The 27,628-nt window shown below is 41.1% G+C and overlaps 1 protein-coding gene across 2 annotated transcripts in view; it reads left to right on the forward strand.

The window, feature by feature from the left end:
* The window catches only part of sema6a (sema domain, transmembrane domain (TM), and cytoplasmic domain, (semaphorin) 6A), a 105,940-nt gene that overhangs the window by 25,834 nt on the left and 52,478 nt on the right, over positions 1–27,628 (forward strand). For both annotated transcript variants that reach the window (XM_067613560.1, XM_067613566.1), the window contains exons 2-3: positions 19,019–19,199; positions 20,099–20,216. In XM_067613560.1, coding sequence (XP_067469661.1) covers positions 19,100–19,199; positions 20,099–20,216 — 218 coding nt within the window. In that variant the 5' untranslated portion in view covers positions 19,019–19,099. The remainder of the gene's footprint in view (positions 1–19,018; positions 19,200–20,098; positions 20,217–27,628) is intronic.

Below are 27,628 nucleotides of genomic sequence, written 5' to 3' on the forward strand. Positions count from 1 at the left end.
ACTTTTAGTCTCTTTGTTACACTTGAATAAAAAGCAACAAGAAAAAGAACTAAAATCAGAGCTGTTTTGTAATCTGGGGATTTAACTTGTGTAGCTTAAAGTGCAATATGTGCATGTTTGTGAGCGCAGCCACCAGGGGTTTCTTAAAAATAGTATTAAATGTTGCAAATAAAGGTCTTTGGGTAGTAGCCCAGTGGCTGCAATTTTTATGTCATTTCCCTCAGACTGTATTCAGGCTCTGGTTAGGAGGGCAATTTTATCCCGACCCATCTGAAAAATGTAAAACAGATGTGGTTGGCTGGATACCGTAGTAGTACAGTATATTGTACTGTGCTTAATTGCTACTGGAGATACTGTAATATCACAGAGATAATGAAATGAACTGTACTAGCATATCCTGTTTTTTAAAAAAAGAGATTATATCTTGTACGGGCTTTAGATGATCCTGTCCATTTGGATTAATATGATTCAGCGCATGCATTTTAGTGATCTGGTCAGACACTTATAGTCACATGTAAATACACCATTCAAATCTGTGAATCCTGTCTGCATCACACTGTTTTTAACATGGTTCTATGCAAATACAAGGTTTAAACAGATACAATGTTTGACATTTATTTGACTCATTTAATATTAAACTCTCAGTATAATCTTACCTTAGAGTGAACTATTGAATGCCTAGAAGTGTAAAAGAACATTTTACTACTGTTAAACACAGTGTTTATGTTAATTTAATCTAAAATCTCCTCTACTTCCGTGACAGCTGTTGTTTTTGAAACCTGTCACCTTTGACCTCTCCCCTCATACAACCCTCCTCCTGTAAGTCAGCCGTGTGTCTTTTTTAGACATGCTATGCTGCTATGGCACGAGGGGATTGGCTGCTGATGCCTGTCGGTGTTGTCTTGTCTACCAACAAAAACCAATAACATCAGCCAGTCAACACACACCAAGGGGCAACAGTAGAAGGGCCATTCTAATTCACACAAGTACTTTTGTCAGCACCTCCGTTGTCAGTTTCAGTCAGTTTTTTGACAGATAGAAATGGTGTCAAAGGGCAAAGCACATGTCTATGCTTCAGACAATATGTCAAATGCAGTCATACCTGTATGTCATGGATTGATTCTACAAAAAAATGGCTTAGATTCAATATGATATAAAGATACAGACTGCTCCTTTTTACCTGCTTGTAGCTCTACCCCCTAGAGAAACAACGCTTTGAACAAGCTTTACGTGCTAATTCAAGACAGGGGCTGGCTGCTGAGCGTCTCCACTTACATTCGACAGAAAACCAGCTCTCCTATCTACTCACCAATCATAAAGTAATATACCCCGCCCATCCCAAATATTTAGACATTCAGGGTCTAAGGCTGCCTCATCTGCCTGAAAACCTACACTAAATTACCTCATAAGCATCCCGAGTAATTGTCTCCTAACCTGTCAGTGCATGATTCTAATTCATCACATTAATATGCCACAAGAGAACAAATCTCTACAGCATCATTTCACAGATGGCTTATCTTTGCAGAAGAAAAATGAAAATGAAGAATGAAGTCTTCTGGAATGCTGCGCCGACTTGGTTCCTTCAGAAACTGCTGAACTGAAGTGACTACTAATTAACAACTTGATCTGAGAAAGAAACAAAGATAGTAAATGATTAGACGCACAGTATATAAATTTGTTTTACAGGTACTAACAAATTCTGTCTATTATTATTGAAGTTTTTATCTTTTATAAAGGTGCACTGGAGGGATGCTTGTAAAACAGGGTTACAGCAGAATGATAGGAAACCAAAGTCATGTCCTTATTATTGTGTTTGGAAATTTGGGGGGGTTTTAATGACCTGTAGTGACATTTTACGGATACACAGACATTACACATGGTGAGTTTTGGCTGGTTCTGGTATTTTTTAGACTAAAGACTAAAATTTCAAAATATAGTATATAGTTTTGTATTACTCCCCAAGAACTATATTGTGGAGTTTGGTGTAGGCTTTGAATCAACATTTGGGAAGATCAAAATTACAGAAAATATAATTGAACAGTTAATTCAATAAATAAAAAGAAAAAAATAACAATTAGAAAGTTGCTTTGGTGGCAGCTCTGGGCATTTGGATTTCAGTATTTCTGAAATCCTGTTTGTTTCTAGTATTATGGATTGTATGACACTACTTCTTTTCCACGTATGGAGTCTAATAATACTTATTTATTGTTTTTAAATGAATAAGAAAAATACATCTCTAGATCTGTTTAGATGTCATAGAACAAAGCACCCGTATTTCACATGATTGCACATATGCAGGCAGGTTGAACAACCAGTTAGGGAGCCTGTTTTTTGAATGAATGAATAAATAATACAAGCTGAGAAAGAACCGAGGATGGGTATTGCTTTGCGCTGTGTAAGATTAAGTGCAAAAAAAACCTACTAGCAGTATTGGTAATTATCCTATTGTTGTGTTATCCTTCTTTTACAGATTTAGTTTAACACAGAGTTTTAAGGTAAAGATAATAATCCGCAGATCCTTTTTCTACAATCAGACTAGAGGATCCGTACTGCTGCACTTTAGCTGATAAGTCAATTACACAAAGACAAAGTTTGCATTTACAATAGCTGGCTCCTCAAAGGTTTGGTTTCAGGGAAAAAGATCAGCTTTTGAAACCTTTAAAGAACCTGACATGGTGAAAAAAATAAACAAAAAGAAAGGCAACTTTATGATTGCTAAGTTTGTTGAAGTCCCTTCCACATGAGTGGGTCTCTAAATTCTTGAGAAGTATTTTTGTTAAGCCAGCCTGATCAGGGTATTAAGCCCTAGCATTGTCTGACAAGATAGCTCCTTTGCATTGTTTTTTGTCCAAAAATTGCATGTCAGTGGAATTAAATGCACAAACAGTTAAAAGGTTTAAGTTACCGGATGAGCAACTTGATCCTCTTATGTCTTTAGGGGCCCTAACTCTGTCAGTAAAGCACAGATTTCATTGTTGTAGCTAGCAGACTGTAAAGTGCAGTCTTCTAGGCTTTCTCTGTGATTGCGTGCACGTGGAGTCGCGCGTGCATGAGATGGTGATGCTACTGGTGGTGATGGTTTGGATAGGATCATATCTGGATGGATGAAAGGAGGATTGGATGGAAGGGAGGGGCAGGTTACCCCAGGGACTCATCAAAAGAAGACAGAATGAGGGAAACAAGAAGAAAGGATAAAAAGGAGGACATTGCTGCCTATCCTCCTTTTTTCTCTCCAAGGCCAGTGTGACATCAGCTAAGGCCCTCTTACTGTTGTTGCTTTTTAGCTGAGTGGATATTTGAACCTTGAGCAACCCTCTCCCCTTCCCTCTCCTCCTCTATCTCTTCCTCCCTCCAGCTCCTCTTCGCTTATTCGTTCTGTGTCTTCAATTCCATTAAGTTGATTTACATTATTCAGACGAACTCATTAATCACATTTTCCACTGGATATAATCTGCTCGTCAATCTGAAACCTGGTGAGGTTGAGTGGAGGGTAGCGAGGGAAAAAAATAAAAAAAGAAGAAAAAGAACAAGTGAGGTAAGGAAAAATGAGGGAGACAGATGGATTATGTTCTGCTGGAGGGTCACTTGGACAAAACAGCCAAACCAGTGCAGTTCACATGAGATTGCGCTCATCTTTATAGATATTTTGTCTGTGTGAGGAGAGCCAGACTTGTGTTTATCTCAGGAGCCAGACGGACATGAGAGAGATAGAGAAACACAGAGAGAGGAAGCGAGAGGTAAAGACAGAGAGGGAAAGCCAGAGATGGGGGGCAGAAATGGGAAGAGGAAGACAAACTAGAGAGAGAGAGAGATAGAGAGAGATGGTGAGTCGGGGGGAGGCTCCAGCCACAGTCTTTCAGTCGATGATGATGAATTACTTTGATAGAGACAATCAGGATGAAATGTTAGTGTGAGTGTGCCAGAGGATGCAGTCACAGCCAGACTAAGTCCTCCTATGGGGAAATGAGATGGTTAGTAGAGCGCACACATACACACAAAGGCAAAGTACACAGGATATATAGTCATGCAACAAATCACTGAGGAAATAGAAGTTGTATTTGCTGGTTGCTTGTTCATGTATATTGTATATTGCCGCGGTGAGAGAAGACATGTATGAAATGCCACTAACCTTTGTACACAGGTAGGTGTGTGTACAGTATGTCTGGGCACTGTTTGCTTCTGGAAGTAGAAGATATTCATACAGTGCACTAGAGGCTGTGTGGGCTGCTGGGCTTGCCTACAAATCCATGATTTCAAATCTCAGTATGTACTGTCAGAAAACAATTGAAAACTTTTGGGTAGTAACATCTGTTGTTTTCATACTATCTCAGTCTAATGATGGAATTTTTGCAATGTCAGAAAATTTTGGCCATCTCCTTAAAGGATCACACATTTTCAAGTCCGTCATAAAACAATAGTTAGGTGACCAAATGAACACTGACATATGTTTTTCTTATTATAATCATTGCTGTTCATACTGACCAGTAAAGCCCCTTTTTCCACTACATGGTAACAGCTCAACTCAACTCGACTCAACTCTACTCGCCTTTTTTGGTTTCCCATCTGGCAAAAGTTGTGGATAGTACCTGGTACCTGGTCTCTGGTATCTGGTATCTCATACCGACCTTTTTCGGTATCGCCTCCATTGAGGTTCCAAGCAAATTGAGCTGATACTAAAAGGTGACATGAAAACACTTCAGACCACTGATTGGTCAGTCATTTCTCTCATACTGCTTCTCTCATACTGCGGCTTTCTCTCCTCGCTTGACCACCACTGCACTGTCTGTCTCGCTTGCTCACTCTTCTCAGCTGAAAAAAATTACAGCCGTGCTTGAAACACAGCATTCACACATGAAGAAAAAACAATACAGGTTTGTCCTGTTGTATTTAATGCTGCATGAATTGGATGTAATGAATTATTGAGAAATGCAGTGGAGGAAAATTAAACAGAGACTAAGAACGTCTGTCTCCATTGTGTATCATCTGTTGAGTGTGCTATGTTGTGTGTATTTGACCAATCAGCAATGGTCATCCCTGCAAACCCTGCCCTACATTGAGGGGGTGCTTTCTGTAATGGAAAACAAAATCAAAACAGTAAAGCGAGAGGAGTTGAGTCAAGCCAGTACCATTTAATGGAAAAACAGCATAAGAGATCCCTCCACAATGGGGACAACATCTACAGTCCTCCTTTCATACAAAATTTTTAAAAAGTTTATTTGAAGCTAATATGAGACTTCAGTCGTCCAAATTAGTCAATACAAGTCAATATCTTTCAAAGTTTCTGTCTTTATAGTGCCAATTTCCTTCTTTTTGTTATGATCCTTCCACTGAAGCTGAACAGAAAAACAATCCACTGAGATACAAAGAAGGAATTTCTTACTAAAAAGACTGTAACTGCAGAACTCAGACTGCTTAAGCCTCATACTATCTTCAGATAAACTTTTAAATAAATTTTTGCTCAAATATGCATGCATATTGACTATTGGCTGACTATTGTTTTAAGGCACACTTGAAAAATCCTATCCTTTAACACTGCTGCATCGTCTAAACGGATTTTCCCGCTACTATTTTTTAATAGAACAAGCAAAATCATCAGTCATGTAGAAATGACTAAATAAAGGTGTACAGCGGTCGTAAATCAGTGTCTTCCAGCTGTCAATCATTCAGGTTTGAAAAAGCGTTGCTGTTCTTTTGTCTCTTTAAAAATACAGAAGTGTCTGAGTCAAAAAGCTTCTTCCCTCCACATGACTCATCAAACTCAGAAGTGGACTGACATGATAACTCTTCAGCCACTGTACAAACTGCCACGATGTGTCTGCTTAACCAAAAAAGGAGACTCTTCTCGCTCTTTCTCCTCTCTCTCAAATCCACCCCTTTTCTAGCACACTTCATCAACCATTCCCTAACTTCTCTTTAAACTCCCTCCTCAGATCTCTCTATGAACTGTGGGAGCGTATAATTAAGAGAAGCCGGTTTAAACCATTTTATACCTGATGTACTGTAGGTTTGTTGTCTGGCAGTCAGTCAGGCAGACAGAGAAGGAGACAGACAAAGAGAAAGGCAAAGAGGCAGGCAGGCAGAAGGGGAAATAGGAATTTTTTTTTCATGGTTTTGATTGAAAGGAAGCAGTAATCTTGGCATTAGCTTAACATCACGGTGAGTGGGCTTGACAAGCTCAGGTTTCCCTCGGTGCCTCCGCTGTGTAAAGCTCTGGAGCTGCAGGTAGGCACACGCCCACCATCTGAACGACTGACTGTAACACAACACCTGCAAAGGGCAAGCACATAACCACATGTCGGATTGCACAAATACTCACAACAGCCCATCACTGCAGTCTCCTCTTCACTCTCTTCACACCATCCTTCATTATCACTCAGACTGAGAACAATAGGTCAGGGCTGATGCTCTCTCCATCTTCAGTCTGGTTCCCCTCTCTTCTATTTTTCCCTCCTCTGTCCTTAAACTGACAGGAAGTCGTAAACGCAGATCTTTAGATGTTTCCCGAGTGGGGTAAGGCTAGAGGTTATAAGGTTAAGATGAAAGCCAGAGGAATTAGTTGAGGTTTTTTAGCTGAAGCCTTGCCTGCGGTGTATTCTTATAAACTCTGTCTAACGGCAAGTGGCTGAAATAGAAGAAGTCTCCCCCCTCCCAGAACAAAAACACACAAAAAAAGTAATCAGAATTTGTTAGCGTGAAATGGGAGGCTGTTAAAGCTTTTATCACTTGAGAGGAACAACACTTAGTGAGTGATGGTGTGAAAAACAGAAAATAGATAAGAAAGAATAATTGTGTCCTCCACCTTCCAGATTGCAAGTTCTCAGCAATTATGCGGCGTTATCGTAAACTGTAAACAGGTTTTTCTTCCAGTTCACTGCTTATTTGTACTGTGAAAATTATACTACTTATACAAATCCCATTTCCTTTGTTGAGCTATTCTTAATGGATTATGATGAATCTTTTGTTTAGTCTTGACCACACATATTTTCCATTGTTGTTGGGTGAAATACTTGGAAATTCAAAGTGTCAGCCTTGATGGATAAAGACAAACAAGATGGTTTTATCATGACAGTTAATTTGAATTTAACTATATGGTTAAAAAGGTTCATTCAATGATTGAAGGACTCCCTAAACCTATTCAGTCAAGTATGTAATCTCTTAATTGCAGTTAAAAAATTAAGTGTTTTCCAGGACCCAGAAAAATTTTGTTTAATATATATTATGGGTTTTATCTTTTCATTTTTCATGGAAAAAAGAAAGCAGTAAACACAAAGTGAGCCCAGTGCTCTTTCATTTGTTGTCTGTTCCTGGAAAGCTGCTAGCCTGATTTGGCCTGGCCTGGTCCAGCTCAGCTCAACTCCCACAAGGGAAATTTATAGCCATGATGTATAGCCCAGGCCACTGAATTAATGCAACATTTCCATTAGAAAAATTGCATGACACAGCTGATATAAGAAGTTAGTGATCACAAAGACGCTGTGACACAGCATGGAAAATTACTTATCGGAGAACCGTCATATGCTTTACTGAAATTTGTGACGGGAGACAGAGACGGCAATGTACTGTACGTTCCCCTGGAAGGAGAGGGCTCCTGGAGTGAGATGCGGAGAAGGATCTTGAACCCTCTAAATTTCTCATGTTACACTTGAAAGAAATTATAACACAAATGTCAATGAGGTTCTGCATTTTCCAAAGCTTTGACAATTGAAAGGAGGTGATTCAGATGTAATTTCATACAGTTTTCCACCAGTTAGTACATGATTTTCAAGTCTCTGAAGTACACCCAGTTTTCATTGTAACCGTACACTGTAATTACAGCATAATTACTGTGCATATGAGAAACGGTGACATGAGTGCTGGTTCAAACAGCTGTAAACACAAGGTCAGAATCTCTTTGTCTTCATGCCATACTGGACTGTATTGTCTTATTTCTGTCTTTTTTATTTAAATTTTATTTTCTCTTGTAAAATGTCTTTTTGTGACAAGTCCAGGACTTGTGCGTCAGTTTCAAAATGACCTAAAACGGCGAACATTTTTAGTTGTCACACATTGTTACATTTACAATTAGCATGTGTACAGTACTTTTAGCTAATGCCACCTAACCAGCCAAGCGTTTAAAGTGCTATGGGCACTTGCATTAACATTACATCATTTACAGTAGTAGGCTACAACGGGACAAACATCGGGAGACTTGCGTCTTTTTTCCCCCCCTATGCTGAACACAATATTTTTTAACTTGATTCACTTTTATCCTGGGGCTGTCTTTTATTCTTCTGCATAAATGAACTTGTGGAGCCACAGAGCTGCTTCTCTGTATTGATTTTGTGGTCTTGTTATAAAGAATGTACCTCTCTTGTGGCACCAGTATTCATACAGCTCATTACATGAACCTGGCATTCAGTGTTCATTATCTTATGCTTCAGTGCCTGTCATGCAAATGCTCTCAGCTTTATAACTTGTTTGACATTAAAAGCATCACGTTCTATTTATAACTTCTTGTTGCGATGTTAATTATTGTGGAATAAGCTTGTACAGGATCCACAGTACTATATACACAGCAGCCATAAATACTTATTAAGTTAACCGAGGTTAACTAATAAACCAGCCCCATGTACGTAAAATCCTAAAGGGATTGTGTTTGCATGGCTCATAGCTAATTGTTAATGGATAATTAGCCTGTGCTACTGAGTAGTCTTTGTAGTAAATGGATTCAGCATCTTGCATAGAGAATTTATTTTTTATGAAAGGCTTTTACTTGATTGTATCACACGTCACAGCCGTGTTAAGATCATAAACTCTACTATTTGTTGACTATTCGAGAGAGTAATGCAAAATCTTTACTTGTGATTTACTTTTTAGATCAAGACAATGCATAAGAACATATTTAAATGTTAATATTGTCCATTATAATTGTTACATGTCTACAGCCTGCCACTGAGCAGGTGCTTGCCTGTTGCTATGTCATGAGAAGTGTCTTACAGCTGGCTAATACAGACATGCTAGTCTACAGCATCGTGGGCATAGCTACACGCTAAGATGTATAATTGCACTAATTGGCTTGGCTCTAATCAGGTTTACAGACAGAGACATTGGTTTCCTGAAGGATTACATGCTTTACATCACTTCTCTTGTGTATCTTTCTTTTAAAAACATTTTCTCTCCTATCTCCTATCTGTGATTCCTCTCTTGTCTCTGTCTTTCCTCCTACAGTGTAATTTACTGGAGGTTGAAGCAACACAAGCAACAATTAGCCTTCAACAGTCTTTTTCTGAGTTTATAACTATAGAACATCCTGTATTGTGTTACCTCATCTTGTAACATAATGGTAATGGTAATGACAGGCACCACTCTGCTGCAGACTGACAACATTTATTTGCAATAAAATGTAGAGCATTGCGTAATACATTTCCTTTTCATACACTTTGTTTTCACACTGCCAGAGCGTCTCAATGATCTGCCTGCCTGAGGATTGTCATCTCGTTCATTAGTTTGGAGCTGAATGCTGCATGCTGCATCACTCCTACAATATGTTCTGTGGAGATAACAACATTCAGACAGATTCATTCTGTACATTGGCAATACAACAGCTACTGTGGTATAATGTGTTGTCAGTCAGTGACTGTGGCCTCATGCAGCGGCAGGATTGAATGTCCTGGTTTATCGGAGATGATTCATAATGCTATTGGATATGATGCACTAACAGAAAACAAGATACTCTGTTATCAGTATCACAATATCACAGGCTAACACAGAACGTAATTGTATTTAGTTTATTCCATCCTCCATTATAAATATATGTTTCCTGTCATAGAGGAACATGGAGAGAATCAGAGTCTGTGGGATGAGGTTTTATTCTATTCTGAAGATGTATTCGACGTTTAGTTGCAGGGAAGGGCAGGGGAGCTGAGAGAAGGAAAGGAAAGAGGACGAGAAAATGAAATGTACAGAGTCTTACTGAACAAGGTGGTTTCTACTAAGTGAATAAGAAAGAGACTGATAATGAGGGAGACCAGGAAAGTGTGTGATAGTGGTGTGCTCTGCTCTCCCCTGACCCGTGGCCAGCACATTACCTTAATAGAGATTAGCATCATGCTCAGTCAGATCTGATAGGCCGCTGTTTCTGTAGAACGGAAGGCCAGCTAGCCAGTTATCAGCGAGGACACAGACTCAATCACTTAGCATAATGGAACCTGCATCAAATGAACTGGGAGCTCAACAAGAAATATGCCATTAAGAGAGCCGAAATAATTTTCTGTGATGGTAAAACAGAAAATGAAATCATGGTACATTTACAGAGTTTATGAATGAAACAGATGCATGCTATATCAAGCTTCATCGCACGGCGTTATTTACAAGATAGCATGGCATTTTTTATGGCTTTTCACACACACATGAACATATAACTGATGATATGCGTATGCTGCATTTCATTGCATTGCAGTTACTAAAAATGCACGATTGATGGATCGTCGGAATGCGGCACAACATGCTGCAAAGCTTGCTGAACAGGCAGAAGAGAGAGGATTTCGTTAGGTACACAGCGAGGCACAGATAGAGATGGTATCACACCTTGTATAACTCTGAAGAACACCTATTATGAAGAAGCAGGAGGCTGTGAGATGTGAAAACTGCACCAGATGGATACAACAACAACAACAGAAAACCATCACACCTCTTATTCAGTCCCTGTAGGCCACCCTCATATCCTGTGTCTGCTTTTCCAGTTTAGTTGCAAGGAGAGGAAAAGAACACAACAAAAACAGCTGCATAAGTTGAGTGATAAAGCAAATGCAAACCCCCCCCCCCAAAAAAACAAAAACACAGTGAATGTACATATATAGCCTTGTCATTACACAGTGAATTCTTGGAGGCACTGAGAGTTGAACTTTTCTGCCAGATGTCTTGACATCTCTGCCACAGTGCTTTACCACAGTACAAGATTATACAAGACTGCTGTTTTATCATTAATGCCTCTCTGCCTCTGTCCCAGACTAGAGGTCATATCAGTTGGATTCGTATGATTTTCATGGATTCATACATACATGCTTTATTGATTAAAACTTTATGTCTGTTTAGTCAAGGTCCAGCAAGGAAAGGAAAAATGTCCATTTCTTTCCTCTAAATCTTCTTGAGCTGGTTATATTCATAGTAAAAAACCATTTAGTGAGCTGCCATTGAATATTGACTTTGAGACTTTTCTCATTTACAACTCAGGCCTGTCGAGGAAAATGGTCCATCCAGCTCTTGGGCCAGAATTAAAGCTATTGTTTTATTGATTGCTCATCCGCTTTTATTTGTAGGAAAACTACCTCAGGAACACAGTGTCCCTCAGCTACTTCTCCCATACTCTTTTAAATACTAATTTCTGCTATGACTCAAAGAACTTATGCATGAATTGCTGCGAGTCTATCAAGCCTCCTCTCTTCCCGTTAGTGAACCAGTTTTTTTTTTTTCCTCTTCTAGAAGTTACATAAAAAATCATTTTAGGGCTCATGCATTTTGGATTTGGAAATACTTAACCAGACAGACAGAAATGGATTTCTCTGTTATGCTTCCCCCTGCTGATGGCTTAACTGATGTTTACCAAGGACGAAGGCCCGAGGAGGATGTGCTTAACCCCTTCCTTGAAGTGTCATCTGCCCCTGCATTTAGTTCATCCTGTATCAGATTCACATCTCCAAACATATTCTCAAATGTTTTAAACCTCAGGCAGCCTAATTTAAAGCATTACTCGACTCACCAACCTTACAGGCTGGAAGTCTCAGGTCTCTATCATGATTAAGGATAGCATGACATAGTGCAGCATCGCTTGAAGACACCCAGGCACCCTGAAGGCAGTTGGCCTTCTAAAATGCGAGTTTCCAAGTAAAATGTGCATTATACCGTGTGACAGTTTCAACGCCCCATCACTGCTCCACAGGGCGCTGTGCTTCAGTCATTCCAGCATCTCTCTCTCTGCGGAGTTAATGTGGCATTTAGCTCAGTGACATTCTGATGTTTTTTTTACTGCTATTTCTTCTCTGCCGCACCTCAGGAGAAACACTGAGTCCCGGTTTTTATCGCTCAGCTCAGACTCAACACTAGGCGGGTGATCTTTACTCAAAGTGACCAAGTACTGTACTGTATGGATCGACAAAAGTATGGCCTTATGATACAGAGTAAAGGGATAAACAGGGTGATGTCAAACAATCAGAAAGGCAGGCGGAGTAGCATCAGACCAAAGAGATAATTGGATCAAAAGAGAGACAGAGACGGCCATGTGCTACCAAGCATGTCCTTATCAGCAGCAATTTTCTTTGCTTTGCCCACACAGCTCTGTATCAGCTGCCTCCAGATTGATTAAGTTGCTCCACTTGTAACATCGCGAGCTGTGATTGACAGGCCTGGAAAAGGTTCTGATATTTAAATGCGTAACCTCGTTCTTTTTTGGGGTCAATCTCTTAAGCACCAGTTGAGTGTACGTTTGTGTGTAGTCGGGCTTTGTGTTTGTATGTGTGTGTGTGTGTGTGTGCGTGTGTGTGTGAATGTGACTGAGTGGGGGATTGTTTTGATTCATAAATGCTTCTTTTAGACAAAGCGAGGGAGCAGCTTGCACCACACTCACCTTTTTCTTCTTTGCCGCCATTCTTGAGGAGATAAAGAGAAGTGAAAAGAGAATTATGAGGATGAAGGGAGAGGAGAGGGGGAGGAATGATGGTGATACCGTAACAAATGTTTTCATTAAGTCTGTGAGAGGTAGTATGGGAACATAAGGGACAAATGGCCATGTGGGCATGAAAAACAACTCGTGAAAAAGAGAGAAATAAAGATGAATAGAATAAAGAGTATTTTGCAGGTATAGTTGCATGATATTTACCATTTATTGGGTGTGTTAAGTAATTATATTTTTAGGCTAAATTAACTCCATGTAACCTATTCTTTGTCCTCAATGTTCAGCTGCAAAAGGTTTTCCAGAGTAAATTTGGGAGCTCGTCTGAGCCCCAGTAGCCTAACAAGCTCTTGACCTACTTTTAAAAACAATGTAGTGAGTTGTAGGTAGTTATCTCCTCTAATCTTTCTGCCCGGTTGATTTCTGCGGGTGGCAGGGCTGGTGTGATGTCAGAGAACACCCATCAACATCCCTCTTCTCCTCTCCTCTCTGCTTTGCTGTCTTTTCCTCTCCTCTGCTCTCCCGGTCTCTTTGCATTCCCGTCACACGTTTTCTTTTTAATTCTTTTTGCTTCTAAATCTATGGTAATTTGCTGCAAAGAATGTCCTCAATACATTCCAAAAAAAAAAAAAAAAAAGGATACCCATTGCTTTGCAGCAGATAATTGTTTTTAATGAATAAGACGCACAGAGGCATGTCCAGGCCTAATGGCTTTCAGATCACAGAGTTAGAGTTATAAAGATAGCAGCTTATCTCCAGTCAGTGAATTTCTTTGTGAGGTTGCTGTTGTTCCAAGTTGGCGCTTTGCCTCTGTTCTCTTGCTGTTCTTCTGTCTCTGGTTCCCTCTGGTTCCCTCTCGTCTTTTTGAGTCTTCTTTGGCTCGCTTCCAGAATCAATCCGTCACCTCTTTAAAAGGGAGACGTTCTTGCATTTGGGCTTCTGTTTCAATAAAGGGCGAACAGCGACAGGGTGCCTCATTCACGTCCATTTCATTGTCTTTTAATAATCAAACCATGATGGATTACCTCCATGCAGATATTCATTTGAAAGCAACATCTGAGGGATCAAAAAATGGGGGAGGAAAAGAAAAACACCAGTATGTTTTTTTGATAGCTCAAGGACTGTTTGTGGGAGCGTACATGCAAGTGTGCATGTCTGGATTTGTGTGTTTATATTGGATGCTAGTTTGGCTCTTGTTCTCAGATAGACAGGCAGGTTCCTCCCTCTTGCTCTTTCTCCGTTCCCTCCTCTTATCATGGCCTCCTGGGTTCAGGCAGACAGCTCCTCCTGTCTTTTCTCTCTGATTTATCAGGCCAGGGTTGACAAGTGTAAACACCTGCCAGGCTATCCACCCCATTTGGGAGCCCTAGGAGGTTGGATGTATTCCATTTTATATCCCCATATGGTGGATCAATGCATTATTCTCACCTTGCTGTCTTTCCAACCTTCTCTGCTTGGTCTTCTTCTCTACTTTCACACCTAACCCCAAACCCAATTTCCTCCAGTCTCTCTCTCCCTTCTCTTTCACAGCCTGTCTGTGAACAGGTGTTACTATATAGATGGCGGACTAAAACTTTGTTAGGTTTAGCAATATGGTATTTATATGGCTGAGTTGTAAAAGTGTAGGTCTGGTGTTGGGGGTGTTGCGTTCACACTCGTGTGCGAGGTGTGTTTCTGCTCTGTAACACCGTGAGATTGTCACACAGCCGACACTTCTGAAGTTGCTGGAATTACCCTGCCGTCATTCATCCGCCTGTAAAATCACTTTGGCTTTTATTCAGTTCCAGCAACCATGAAAAGCAGTTGGAAAAGCAACATACAGATAAAATATGACTTTCTCTCATCCTATTTACTTCTTTAATTCATGTTTAAAGGATCAGTGCACCCAACTACAAGCCAACTTCTTTCTACTGAAGAAATAGTTGACAGTTAGTAGATGTTGACAGTGAGCTCTGTGGATGATTATGAATAACAGGGACGAATATGTTTCCTCATAATTGGTTAAACGAATGCTCACACAGAATTTGTGGTTTTCTACAGCCTTATGTAAATATATCCTTTACAAAATTCCTATCAAAGATGCAAATAGCAGCTGAACATAATTACAGATACATAACAGCACAATGCCAGTTAGCTACCCCTTCTTTCTGGCATTCCTGTCATCTGTAAACCCTTCAGCACCAATCTGTGGACATTATCCAGGCTGCCAAATATAAACACAAGCAAGCTGCACTTGTATCAAAGCTGTCAGACAACATTTATAAGAAACAGCGACTTCACTGTAAAAATCATATATCATTCATCATCATTGATATGGAACACTTCCTCCAGACTAGACTATGATAATAAAAAAAACACATCCAATCAGACAAGCCTCTATTGTTCTCAGTAATGACAACGACTTGTCTGAAAAGATCATATTCACTCTTGCACAATTTGATCACGTGACATAGCAATGTGTGAAGATGGAACAGACATATCTATGTCCTCGACACACAGGTCAACCATTCTTCACAGCTGTGCTATGTAAAGCCACTCATATACATAGCAGCTATTCAAAATATTTGACAAGGACTCAGCGACTGATTGATGGCCATGAAGAAAGCAAACACAAACGCATGCAGAAGCTTTATCAACAGGTCTGCTCTGTTGTAATTAAACGGCAGTCTCTCACTTCATCGCACAGTTTGATGGATAGCACAGCAGGGACCTTCAGCAGATGAATATCTTGGACCTTCTCAACATTAAGTGTGTGCATGCATATATGTGTGTGTGTGTTTGGAAGAGTGTGTCCGATGTTTCTGAAGCATGTGCGTCTTAATCTGTGTTTTTTGCTTATAATTGCACTTAAATAGACTGACAAACTAAATGTCAGGTAACATTTCCTTCCTTTTCCCAGGTGAGGCCCCACTGTGGTTGACCTTGTCGCTCTAATAAATGTGTGTTATTGTGTTTGTGTTTTAGCTCCGGGTACCTATAGCTAACATGTTGATGCAACAGCAGCAATAACATCATTAGGCCTGATCATGTGTTTATTGTTAAAACCAATGTAGTTTGGGTGGTTACCCTCATGGGGCTGCTCAGTCTGGGGAGGGAAAGTGGATGTATGTATGCATATGTGTGTGTTTGTACGTGTGTATAATTGCTTCTCTGCTTTGAGTTGCCTAATGTTGTGTATTATTAATATAGTTTGAGTTTATGTGCGTTTTTCTCCAAATTTTCTGCTTCTAGCTGTGTGCATTAGCTTCTTGCAAGGATAAAAGGTGACTGAATGAGTAAGTGTGTGTGTGCGTGTACGCATATGTGTGTATTAGTTATTCATAAGATGGTGGGGTCTGTAGAGGGATTCTGGGGGGTCCTTGTGTTTTTATTACCTGCTGGTGGCCTCCTGCCAGGATCCAGCTTGATTAACTCTCCCCTCTCTCCCCTTTCTGCATTACACACACACACACACACACACACACACACACACGCACACACACAGCCAGCTACTTTATCACTGAGAGTGTGCGGGAGGTGTAAGGGAATAGTAGCTAAGGTTCTCAAAACGTTATTATCTATTAAAAGCCTGAGGAGGAGGCACAGGGCTCCTCTGTTACTCTTTATGTCTCCTCTTTGGTTGTTTTTCAAGGAGAGCTTTTACAGGAGAGGAAATCCGCACACTTCACTTCTACCTGCGCAAGTGGTTTTCGGTAGTAGGTAATTTATTGTTGGAAGTTTGAGCACATGTTTAATCCTGGATTCCTGGATTCCTGATTTCAGTGTGTGTTTGTGTGTGCTTGAACAGACATCTACGGTGGTGTACAAAAGTAGCATTTTAGATTAGGATTTAACACACACACACACACACACAGAGTCACACATACACACAAGGAAGCAATTTGCTCTTCCACAAAAAGAGTGTAATTCGGTAAAGACAGACTGTGTCTCGCTCCCTCCTGTTACTCATGTGTGGCAGCTGGTAATGAAAGGGCCATTGGAAGGCTTAGGGTTTCACTTAAGTCATTTTGTGCTCAATTTATTTTGTGTATCACAGGAGGCAGTGTGAAATGGTTTGACTAACAGTTTTTAGCATTCTATTACACCCCATTGATATAGATGGAAGATGTGCCTCGCCTTCAACAGCTGCTGATTCTCAGCACGTGCAAGATAAATGTCTGGAGTATGATTAATCTCCTGAGATTCATTTCTAAGAACAATAACAGTACAAGCATTGGCGTATATATATATATATATATATTTATGGAGCTATTGTAGTTTCACGTTTGATTCTGACATAATCAAGTCCTGTCTAAAAATATGATTATAGAATTATTCCCATTTATTAGACAGAAGAGCTGGAACATGTTTTCTTCCTCGGTACAACCTCCATTTGTCATTCACTGTCTTTCCAGCTCCTTCAGGGCAAACCTCGCTGCCCCACGCCACTTCCCTGCTCATCAATCAGTCAATTACTGAAGGACTTCCGGGTCAAGGTTCAGGAGAAAAACACATTTCAGTCCTCCATAGAGGTTTACCGTACTGTATAGAGAGAAGAAAAAGAGTGCCAGTCAATTTTTTTTCCGAATTCGGACAAAGTACGAATGCACAGCTAAAGTGTAGCTCAGTCAACCTTCGCCGTATGATGAGCGTGAGGTTGAGGGAAAATCCATTTCAGTATTTTTCTCTTCATAAAATATAGAGAGCAGTACGAAAAAACCCCCAACAATCTACGGATAAGAGGAGTAGGCCAAGCACTGAGAAAGAAGGGAGGGGAACGGAGCGGCTTGTGAGATCAAGGTCGTATCCAGGCTTTAGTATTGGTATTCTCCTCAGTGTTAAAGTGATTCTCCCAGTGAATAGTGTTTTCATTCCTCTCCTGAATGAGATTCACGGGAGCATGGAGAGAGAGAGAGAGAGAGAGAGAGAGAGGAAGAGGGAGAGAGATGGAGAGAGAGGAATGACAAAGAAAAGAGAAAGTAATTCCCCCTCCCTCTCTCTCTCTCTCTCTCTCTCTCTCTCTCTCTCCCTCTCCTTCCTCCCCCCCTGTTTGTTCCCCCTTCGGACATACAATAGCGAATGAAAATACAGCGTGGGATAAACAACTTTTATCAGACTGGAGCAAATGAAATTGAGTATTTTATTCAATTCTTCATCCCTGAAGCATCCCTTACACTATCTACCCGGCAACATCTCACCCCTGCAGCTTCAACGAAAAAAAAAAGAAGAAGAAGAAGAAGGTGCTTTATGCAAATTAAATGCTTTATTCTTGATTAGATTACAGACGCAATAATTGTCTGGGATGATTTATGGGTGTAATTTGTTGCCACAAACGGCAGTAGGAAAAGCTCAGTTGCCATGGTATATGCAATGAAGACATTACATCAACACAATTCTGCTATAAAAACCACGTCAGTGGGCACATATACATTACATTAGAAAATTAGCTCCTAAGGATGCAGTGTTTTCCAAGATTTTAAGAGAAATAATCAAGGAAAAACATCCAGGTATTTCTTCTCCTGGAAATTGGCAATGCAACAGCCTCACAATTATTGTGTGAGAATAGAGAGTCAACAGTTGGTATTTAAGTTAGATTCTCAAGTGTAATGAGAAGTGAGATGAGGAGGAAAGGAAAGAAAGTGCAAACCTCCAGGTGGCTCTTTAACCATTGCTGAGTTAAGAGTGTTTAATAGCCATACTGATGCACCAATTTAGCCCGCAGTAATCATTGGCCTGTAGGAGTTAGGATGTGGGATTGCTACCCTTGTAGGAGACTGACAAGTGGGAAATTAGGTACTTGCCACGCCATCCTGCCCCATCTCCAGGTACTGCAGATACTTTACAGCAGGCTAATCTCAACAAGAGCTCTCCCATTTCACTAAGACCCTGTCACACACAGAGAGAGAGAGAGAGAGAGAGAGAGAGAGAGAGAGAGGGAGAGGAGAGAGAGAGAGAGAGAGAGAGAGAGAGAGGCACAGAGATCTTCTCTGCCTGACATCGATCTATGACGCATATTACCACCCTAATCCATTTAATTCTGTTTCGCTTGCAACGCGACTCACTTGAGTCATCGAAAATGCATTTATAAATATATCTCTGACAGATTGCAACGGGGCCATGCAAAATGCACAAACAGCTAATTCAGGTGGACTTGAACTTGTTTGGCGAACTCTTTTCTTTTTCTGCCACTTCTCGTCTTCCCACCGGCTTCTGCGTTCTTTGTGTGAAACAAAGAACGCAGAAACCGAGTAATTGAGGAGGCAGTCAGGTGAAAACAGATTTGTTTGACAAACTTTGTTTTTTCCCTCCCGCCTTCCCCGTCACTTTCCCTTCATCCCTCTCCATCTCCTCCCTCTTCTCTCTCGTTTACCATGTCTGTCTCTCTTTGTACAGGCTGAGGTAAATCTGTAGCAGAGGACCAGCAGCAGCAGCAGCAGCAGCAGCAGCAGCAGCAGCAGCAGTGTTGGTGCGACCATGAGGTCAGAGGCCTTGTTACTCTACTTCACGCTACTGCAAATAGCCGGGGCGGGCTTCCCCGAAGACAGCGAACCTATTAGTATCTCACACGGCAACTGTGAGTATATACTTATGTCTTTTTCTTTCTTTCTTTCTTTCTTTCTTTCTTTCTTTCTTTCTTTCTTTCTTTCTTTCTTTCTCCTGCCTGTCCCTCCTCTCATATAACAAGTCCTCCCTCGCTCTCTCCCTACACTCTTTTCTTCTCTTTGTCTTCCACCTCTTACCCCACTGCAAATCCCCCTCTCACTATCTCTCTCACTTGTTCTATCCTTTCACTCCTCAACATCCCTCTCAACCCTTGCCTCCTCTGCAACCCCCACCCCTACGCTGACTACATTGTGAAGGCATGGAGTGTAATTTGGCGCCCAAGGATACAACCCTCTACACACAGTAAAATGAGGACTTAAAGCAGCATTTGAAACGGAGCCCACCCTACATCAAAGGATAATCCGCTATTTTTCTGTTGGGCTCCTAATGCTGTGTGTGATAGTGTAAACACTGTGGCAGGCTATGAAGATACGGTCATTGTTTCCTCTGTTTCTCTCTGTGTTTTTCCCTCTGTCCTGCCTCATCCTACTCTCTCTGGGCGTAACGCTGTACCTCCTGGCCAGGAGAGCTGAAACAGTAGCCAGCCAGCCAGCCTCACATAGACCTGCTCCTCTATCAGACTGTTTATTCAAACAAAGCGCTTTCATCCAAAGCCACTAACAATAGAACGATTGCACGGTACAGTGCAGCACATTGTTAGCCTACAATTTATGGCCACAGTAGGAGCTCAACCAACAATTGTGGTGGAGTTTTCTAATCCAGCTAAGACACATGGGTTGACATTTGACCCAAAACCTGTGGGACAACTGACAAAAGCGGTGAAATGTATAAAGTCCAAATTCCTGAAGTTATTACGTCGGGATAACACCCACAGGGGTTAATTGTTTTACTGGTCTCTTCTCCTTGCAGACACAAAGCAGTATCCAGCGTTTGTGGGCCACAAACCTGGCAGGAACAACACGCAACGGCACAAACTGGACATCCAGCTCATCATGATCATGAACAGGACTTTATACATCGCTGCAAGGTAAGTTTACACTGTTATCAGAGGAATGGTGACATATGACAAAAGCTTCAGGAGATCCTCAAATACTGTAGAAAGACAGACAGATTGACAAGGAGACTTTTTTTGTGGAATAAAAAAGAACATGTCTCTGTAGATTAATATTAATTAAGATGAGCAAGTGTGGTTCCAACAGGATTATTGAATCCTTCATCATCCTCTGATTGAAGTTTCAGCTATGAATGATTCTCATCGACTGTTGCCACCTGAAGATTCAAAACTGTGAACATGTGATCCCATTTTAAGTTGATAATCTCTGAGGGCTGCGGGATTTGCAGCAGTCAGGCTGGTGAACTGAACTTTGGAGCCCTGCTGTGTGTGTGTGTGTCTTTAAAGTTTTGGGAATCAGGAGGGACTAATTCAGAGCAAAACGCTCAGACTTTAAAGCACTTTGCTGTCTGGACGTTTTCTTTCATTACCTCTTTGTTGTTTTTTTTTTATTTTTTTTGGGCTCACCGTCTCGTCTGCCAAACCCCTTTTACCTCGAAAGATGTCCCTCAAGACTTGTGCCCTGTTTTTTCTAGGCATCCAGGGAGATGTGGAAATGCACACAAACACACACATGCACTCTGCCGATGAATAAAACTCTAATCTCAAGAAGAAGAGTTTCCAATTTTTCAGAAAAAATCATCCACATTTGTTGGCTAAATGCCACCATCCCCATATGTGTTTTACGCTTCATATCAAAAACTGCCTTAATGCACATTCGGTGTTGTCGATAAACAGTAATACAGGAGTAATCCAGTTTTGACTTTTTATTTGTTGGCGGCCTAGTTGCCCCCACAGATCGATTTTAAAAACTCTTCTTCCATGTCTGTCACCTGCTTTTATTGCTTTCTCTCTATCTGTCAATGTGTTTTTCACCGGCGTGTCTTTATTTTTGTGTGACTCAACTTTCAGATAATATAGCTCAATTACACAATCTGGAGCCACCGAGAAAGTCGATATTGATTTTGTCATCTCTCTTGTCGTCAGTATTTTAGAATTGTTCATGTTGCTTTCCTTCACGGCAAATTGAGCTAGGAAAAGTCAGTTCCATGTCCACAAGCATCGACAGGCAGGTTTTACCTTCAATGCAGGCTTTAATGTGCAGTATGATGTTAAGGCAGAATTGAAAAGATCTCAATAAAATGGATCCTTATCTGCTTGTGTTGTGCCGTCCATGGCTAATTGAGTGGCAGGCTTGATTGGATACTGTTGAAAGCCACAATAGGGGTCTTTCTTTGTTTTCCTCCCAAGCATGTCAAATTAAGTGGCTAAGGGAGGCTGCTGCTTTAAGTGGCAGAGCTTTTTAACATATCTGTGGTCATTAAGAGGAAGTGTGTGGAGAGTGAGAAAGGAAACAGAGTGAAAAGGGGAGCCTGTGTGTCTGTGTGTGTGTGTGTGCGTGTGTGTAGTGGGGTGGGGTGCCAGAGACTTTGGTCTGCCTGTTGCCCACCTGCTCCACATGGGGTGTCAGGGGCCTGAGGGGTAGGGGAAAGAAATGAGACACAGAGGGTTTATTGGTTGTGGGGTGTGTATATTAGAGCTTGTGAGAGAGAGAGAGAGAGGGTGTGTGTTGCCCAGTTTAGTATGCTGACCAGTTGTCGTATAGATTTAGAAGTGATTTCTTGAGTGTGATGTGTGGACGCATGTGTGCATGTGGATATACGTTTAGAATGGCGAACATGTGTTGCCTATGGGCGCGGTTGCTACATGTATGTGTGTCTGTCAGCCTGTGATCCTGCATGTGTTTGTGCGCTCAAGCGTGTGCGTGTGTGTGAGGTCACCTGGTGCATCTGTCCCGCACTTGCATACTTGCTTAAAGCAGACGGGAATTCTGCCACATGGTCGGGGGTATGTGACCCCTGAATAACTGGAATGGCTGCCTTAGATTAGACCAAGCCGGATGACTGCCATTGATCCTGACACAGAGACGAATGCTGGAGTCGATAACATGGATACACAGATGACGGCCTGCGCACAAATACTCATCAGCGCTAAAGGGATATCAATAAAGACATGTAAAAGTTGAATGACAAACAGTTTAAGGTGAATGGCAGAGACAATCACCACTTCAGAAATCAATGTGAAAGCAAGCCAACGGTCGACCCGGCGAGTCAGCCCGAGCCACGAAACAACGGACAATGCTGCCGAAAAAAACGAGGAAACATCAATGGCTGCTTTTATGATGGTTGTCCAGTCAAATGACTTGTTTATTCTGGGGCCAGCATCACACAGCTTTGCCATCATGCCTCTAGACCAGTGAGCCTCAGTTCTTGGTGCGCAGCAGCTTGCAGATGGCCACTGTGAACACGGTCCAAAGCCCAACACTGTTTCAGGCTGTTTTTTGAATGGCTGCTCAGTGTATTAAATCCCTTTGGCTCCTGCTTTCAGGCTGGCAATAAAATCACAACATTTTTTAAGCTGTGAGATGCATACAAACATAGCAACTGACAACATTGTAAATAGACAAAAGTGGCTTAATCCATACAGGGAAAGTGTCAAGTCTTTGGCAACGGAGGAACTCAGCAACAGATGCAGTGATTGATAATTCATCCTTGGTTTTGAGCGGTGAATGAAATGTATTGATTTGGTGGAATCAGATGCTCTTTTTGCTGGTCTGTTTCTGCAATTATATATGGACAGATATTTAAGAAGGTGGCCTCTGTTAACGAGGTCTTATAGCTTTTCCCGATATGTGTAAAATATGATTAGCCTTCTCAGATTCATATATATTGAAAGCTGATTATGAATTCAGGTCATGACTAGTTTAGTCCCCTAATATTCTGAATCTTATTCCATGACTCGTTTTCTATCAGGTGCATTATCCAGAGGACAGTACAGCCTGATAAGACAGCAGACTTCTGTCTTTTCATATGCAAACTATCAGAAAAGCCTCTTGTTTGTTCAATTTTAACAAGATGTGCTTTGGACTGAGGATAGTGTTGATTTCTCTCACTTCCCCTCAAATATCTGTTGTTAACACAAGGGATGCATACAGTAGCAAATCTTCTGCTAACAAGACCCTCTTTAAACTGCTCTCCGCATACAGATGCAGTTGCACGCAGAGTTTTGGGAATAAAGATAGGTGCTAGTTATGAATAATAGCAAGAGATGTTTTTTTTTGAAGTCATAGTGAAGACCATTGTTGTCTTATGTGCAACTGCTGTTTCATACACTTTTATGGTAACGATCAGCTGTACATTATCCATGATAAACAAAGACATGATGTATGTTAAAGTACAGATAATGAACATAAAGACTTTTGCATGTACAAGATCAGTGGTTTATATGTGTCTGCTGTCATGGCTGTTGTCAGTGTTTAGCAGAAGAGTCACGTTCACTAAAAGCAGAAAACTGTTCTTGATGCAGTGAGAGATGGACGCAGGAGGATTCCTATTGGACCATATTTCATGGTCAGGGTACACTATGTACAGCATTCAGAGGGAATTCATCGTGGCGCAATGGGAGATATATCATTCTGATCTCTGGAAAAAAAAAATATATATGTGTGTGTGTGTGTATGTGTGTATGTGTGTTTGAGACTTTGTGCCAGGGAATGTTTATGCATATGGGTGTGTACAGCTGAAACCATAGCAAGACATGTCATTCTCTCCACTGTGTGTGTGTGTGTGTGTTCAATCAATTGGTTTGATTGAAGCCATTTGCCATGCAGCAGACAGGCAGACTTATCCGAACTATAAAATCTATTCTGAGCCTTTTTTTTTTTTTTTTTTTGCCTTGGGGATATCAAACTGATCGTTGTCAGCCTTGAGGATGCCAGTAGAAATCATAAGTGTGTGTTCATGGATTTCTATCTTTGTGAGAACCACTTTGAGTTTTAGACCTTTAGAGTGAGGATATGTTTGCAAGATGAGCTACATTTAATCCATTCACACTTTTTCTAGTTGTTTAAATTTTTGGTTAGGATTGGCATTAGGATTAAGTTTTTCTGCTACCCAGGTCCTGTTTTTGTAGCTTTGGACATAATTTCTATTGGTTGTTGTGTCCTTATTAATGGATAGTAATTGTTGAGGTCTGGGAACAAGTTCAAGATAAAACCGATAAAATTGAAGGTCAGTACACTGGAAGGGTTGAACCAGGAAATTGCTTAACTATAATGGATGCTTACAAGGACAGTTTGCGTAATAATCTTTGTTTTTTCTTTCACAAATAAGTTTGGCTGAAAAACCTGTGTGGTTACCTTACATCATGTTTTTTCCCCATCTTACTTCTTTTCAGCGATGCCGTCACGTTCCAAGATCTCAGCAATTAATTTAATGAGCACAATGTTATTGTTACAGAGAGGAATGATGGCTAAAACTATGAAAATGCAGCCCAGGTTGTATGAAACAGGAATTTCCCTTTGAGGTTAGAATAAGGTTCGAGGACATGAGGAGAAGAGACATGCAGAGAATGAGACCAGTCTTTACATAATTATGCATGTCTGTGTGTGTGAATGTGTTACTGTATAGTCGTGCCTGGCAAGCATGCCCCAGGTCTCTCCACATGCAGGGCATAGTCGCCATTCCCGGCCCTCAGTCGGCCTTTACCATGGTAACACCAACCACACTCTGTTTACACCCCTCTATGAGGCTGGGAAGCATGGGAACCACAGAGAGAATGTGTGTGTGTGTGTGTGTGTGTGTGTGTGTGTGTGTGTGTGTGCGTGAAGGAGAGAGACAGTGTGAGAGAGAAAGAGAGCAGAGGGACCTAAATATGTGGTTGCTGTTAGCAGTCACACACACACACACACACACATACACACAAGCACACACAGACACACATTCAAAAATACAGATTACCTTCTCTCACTTGAGTCCTCTGGAACAGTTGTGCCTCTGTGGCCGCTGTTCTTCCCTGTCGGGTCTCTTTGGGTCTCGCAGTGGAGGCCACTAGAGTCTCCATTATTGTAGCTGCACCAAATCCTGTTAAAACCCACTAATGACTGGGATTACACGGTTGCCTCCTCTCCCTCTCCTCGTAGCACCAGCGACATCCAGCCACGTCCACACTCTGAAACAAAGCTTGCCGCTCCAGTAATTGTAATCACCTGAATTAAAAGTTGGAGCAAGTTTGAATGAGTTTTTCAAAAATACTTTCGTTTCTCTCAAGATTTGAAGCTTTTTAGAAAGTCATTTTACATCATTATATATCTTGCAGCGGTCAAGATCGATTTTTAAAAACTAATACACACAAATTAGCTCTCTAACAGTAGAGGCTGAAGTTATACGTTTTTAGAGAGAAGAAGAAGTATTAACAGCAGGTTGTATTTTGGTTTTGAGGAGCCTACAAACACTGAATTCAGCCCTTCATAATAATATTGTCAAAATATTGCACTTGTCCTTGTCCCGTTGACAGTCTTTTATACAGCTTTGATTCTACACTGGATGCTCAGCAACACTGTCTTTGGCTGCTATCACTATCAGTGGCAGCTGTCAGAACTAATCTAAATGAATTTCTTAGGTTTAAAACAGTTTTGTATTGAGTTTGGACACAAATATGTAGATATTTTTCAAATATTCTGCATTAAACAACACTGTGTTATTTGTGCCATCCCCTTATCATATGTTAAAATGATAGCAATATTGCTTAATGCTTCTGTTTGTTTGTGGGCACAAATTATTAATTCGTGAGCACAAATTAAGTAACTCAAAAGCACAAATTACTAACTTGAGAGATGGAATTATTCATTTGGGAGCACAAATTACTAATTACCTTACTCACTGGGCTGCGTATAGCTTCAAAAATGGAGATGTGAAAAATATTCAGACTAATGAATACTTTTTATATCAATAAATCCAAAGAAAATCACGTCTTCTATGCAGAATGTATGCTTTCCTAATTGCCAGTGCTCGTACTCAAAACATGCCCCCTTATCCCACTGACCCCGCCACACTCAAATACACACATACACTCATATACACACACACAAAAGGAAATGTGGAGAGAATGTAGAAGACCATAATGAGAACTTCAACCTTCGAAAAGAACAACCTACCTCAGCTTGGGGGTGAGTGAACTCTGGCTTGTTGTATTTCATGCCACCACATCACTGAGGGCCTCTCGATGCCCTCAGCCCATTCAGGACCTCAACAACTCCCTCCAAAGCCCAAAGGTGCCTGCTGGCTTCCCCGGTTCCCTCCCATCCACTTTGTGAGGAGGATTTGAACCAGTGAAAGCCACAACAATGCACAATGGGCCCTCCTCTACCACCCATGATCCAGTCATGAAGAGAGAGAAATATGGGTGAGGAGGGTGATGAGAGAGAAAGGGTGGGAGGTGGAGAGGAGGGTGGACATGCAAGCATTTAGTTTGCGGAAAGAGGGGTGGTGGCACAAGGTGTGGGGTGCATGCTAATGGCGTTCCTCTCTTTTCTGCTACCGGAGTGCCAGATAGTTTGACAAAGGCCCAGCAGATGGACCAAGCTGGCCTGCAGTCACCCCAGAAGAAATGCGCTGTTATGAAAACGACATTCTTCCGCACAAAGACGCTGTGTTCTCATGGCTACGCATGGCTACATGTCCATCGGAGACCCTCTATGTCACTCTATTGCACTCAATCTAACACTTTTCCCCACACTCAGTTGGTCCACTGTCTTGCCTTGATCATTCAGCTCTTCCTCTCTTTCTGCACCCATCCTTGCATAATGCCCCCGTATTTGTGTCTGAGAGGATATTTACATACCTTCCACCCTACTCACACATTTTTGTCGCTGAATTTCGGGAAGCGAGAAGCTCACTCCAAATGATTCATATTGACGGCCAATGTTCTGCACTTATCCGATGTCAAAGGCTTCTGTTATTTCATTTTTTCTCTGAATTTCATGGTGTTTCGTATTTCACCGCTGACAAGCACAGCCCCTAAAGACCCTTATGTTTTGTGTTTGCTTCAGGGTTTACAGTAGAGAATGAGAAAATGATGGGAAAGAGCACAAAGAAATCCTCAGAGTGGATTTCAGTAAATGAAGTCACGTCTAAAAAGCATCTAACCAAAGGTCAGATCACCCAAGACGAACTTTGGCTGGACAGTAAGTTTAAAAGTGAACCAAGTTGATTTGGGTCCAGAGGTTGGCCATAATTATACTGTAGTGTGAATGGACTCAAGACTAGAGACTCAGTTGATGTTTTTGGACTCAGTCTGGAACTTGTTGTGAAAGTAAATCAAGATTCACCAAGAAATCTGACAGTAAAGGCAAAGTCAGAGGGAGTTTAACCCATTGTGAAGAATAAAATAATAGATTAATTAGCACTGACATTGCTTTTACAAACAACAACAGTTTTTACTCACATGCAGCAGATATTATACAGGAGGCGAGATGTTTAGGTCTACTTGTCCTGCTTTTATAAGTTATTACAAAAGTTTATTTGAAGGAATTCACCAGATATTACATA

Source organism: Thunnus thynnus, chromosome 2, assembly GCF_963924715.1.
Source record: "Thunnus thynnus chromosome 2, fThuThy2.1, whole genome shotgun sequence".
NCBI lineage: Eukaryota > Metazoa > Chordata > Actinopteri > Scombriformes > Scombridae > Thunnus > Thunnus thynnus.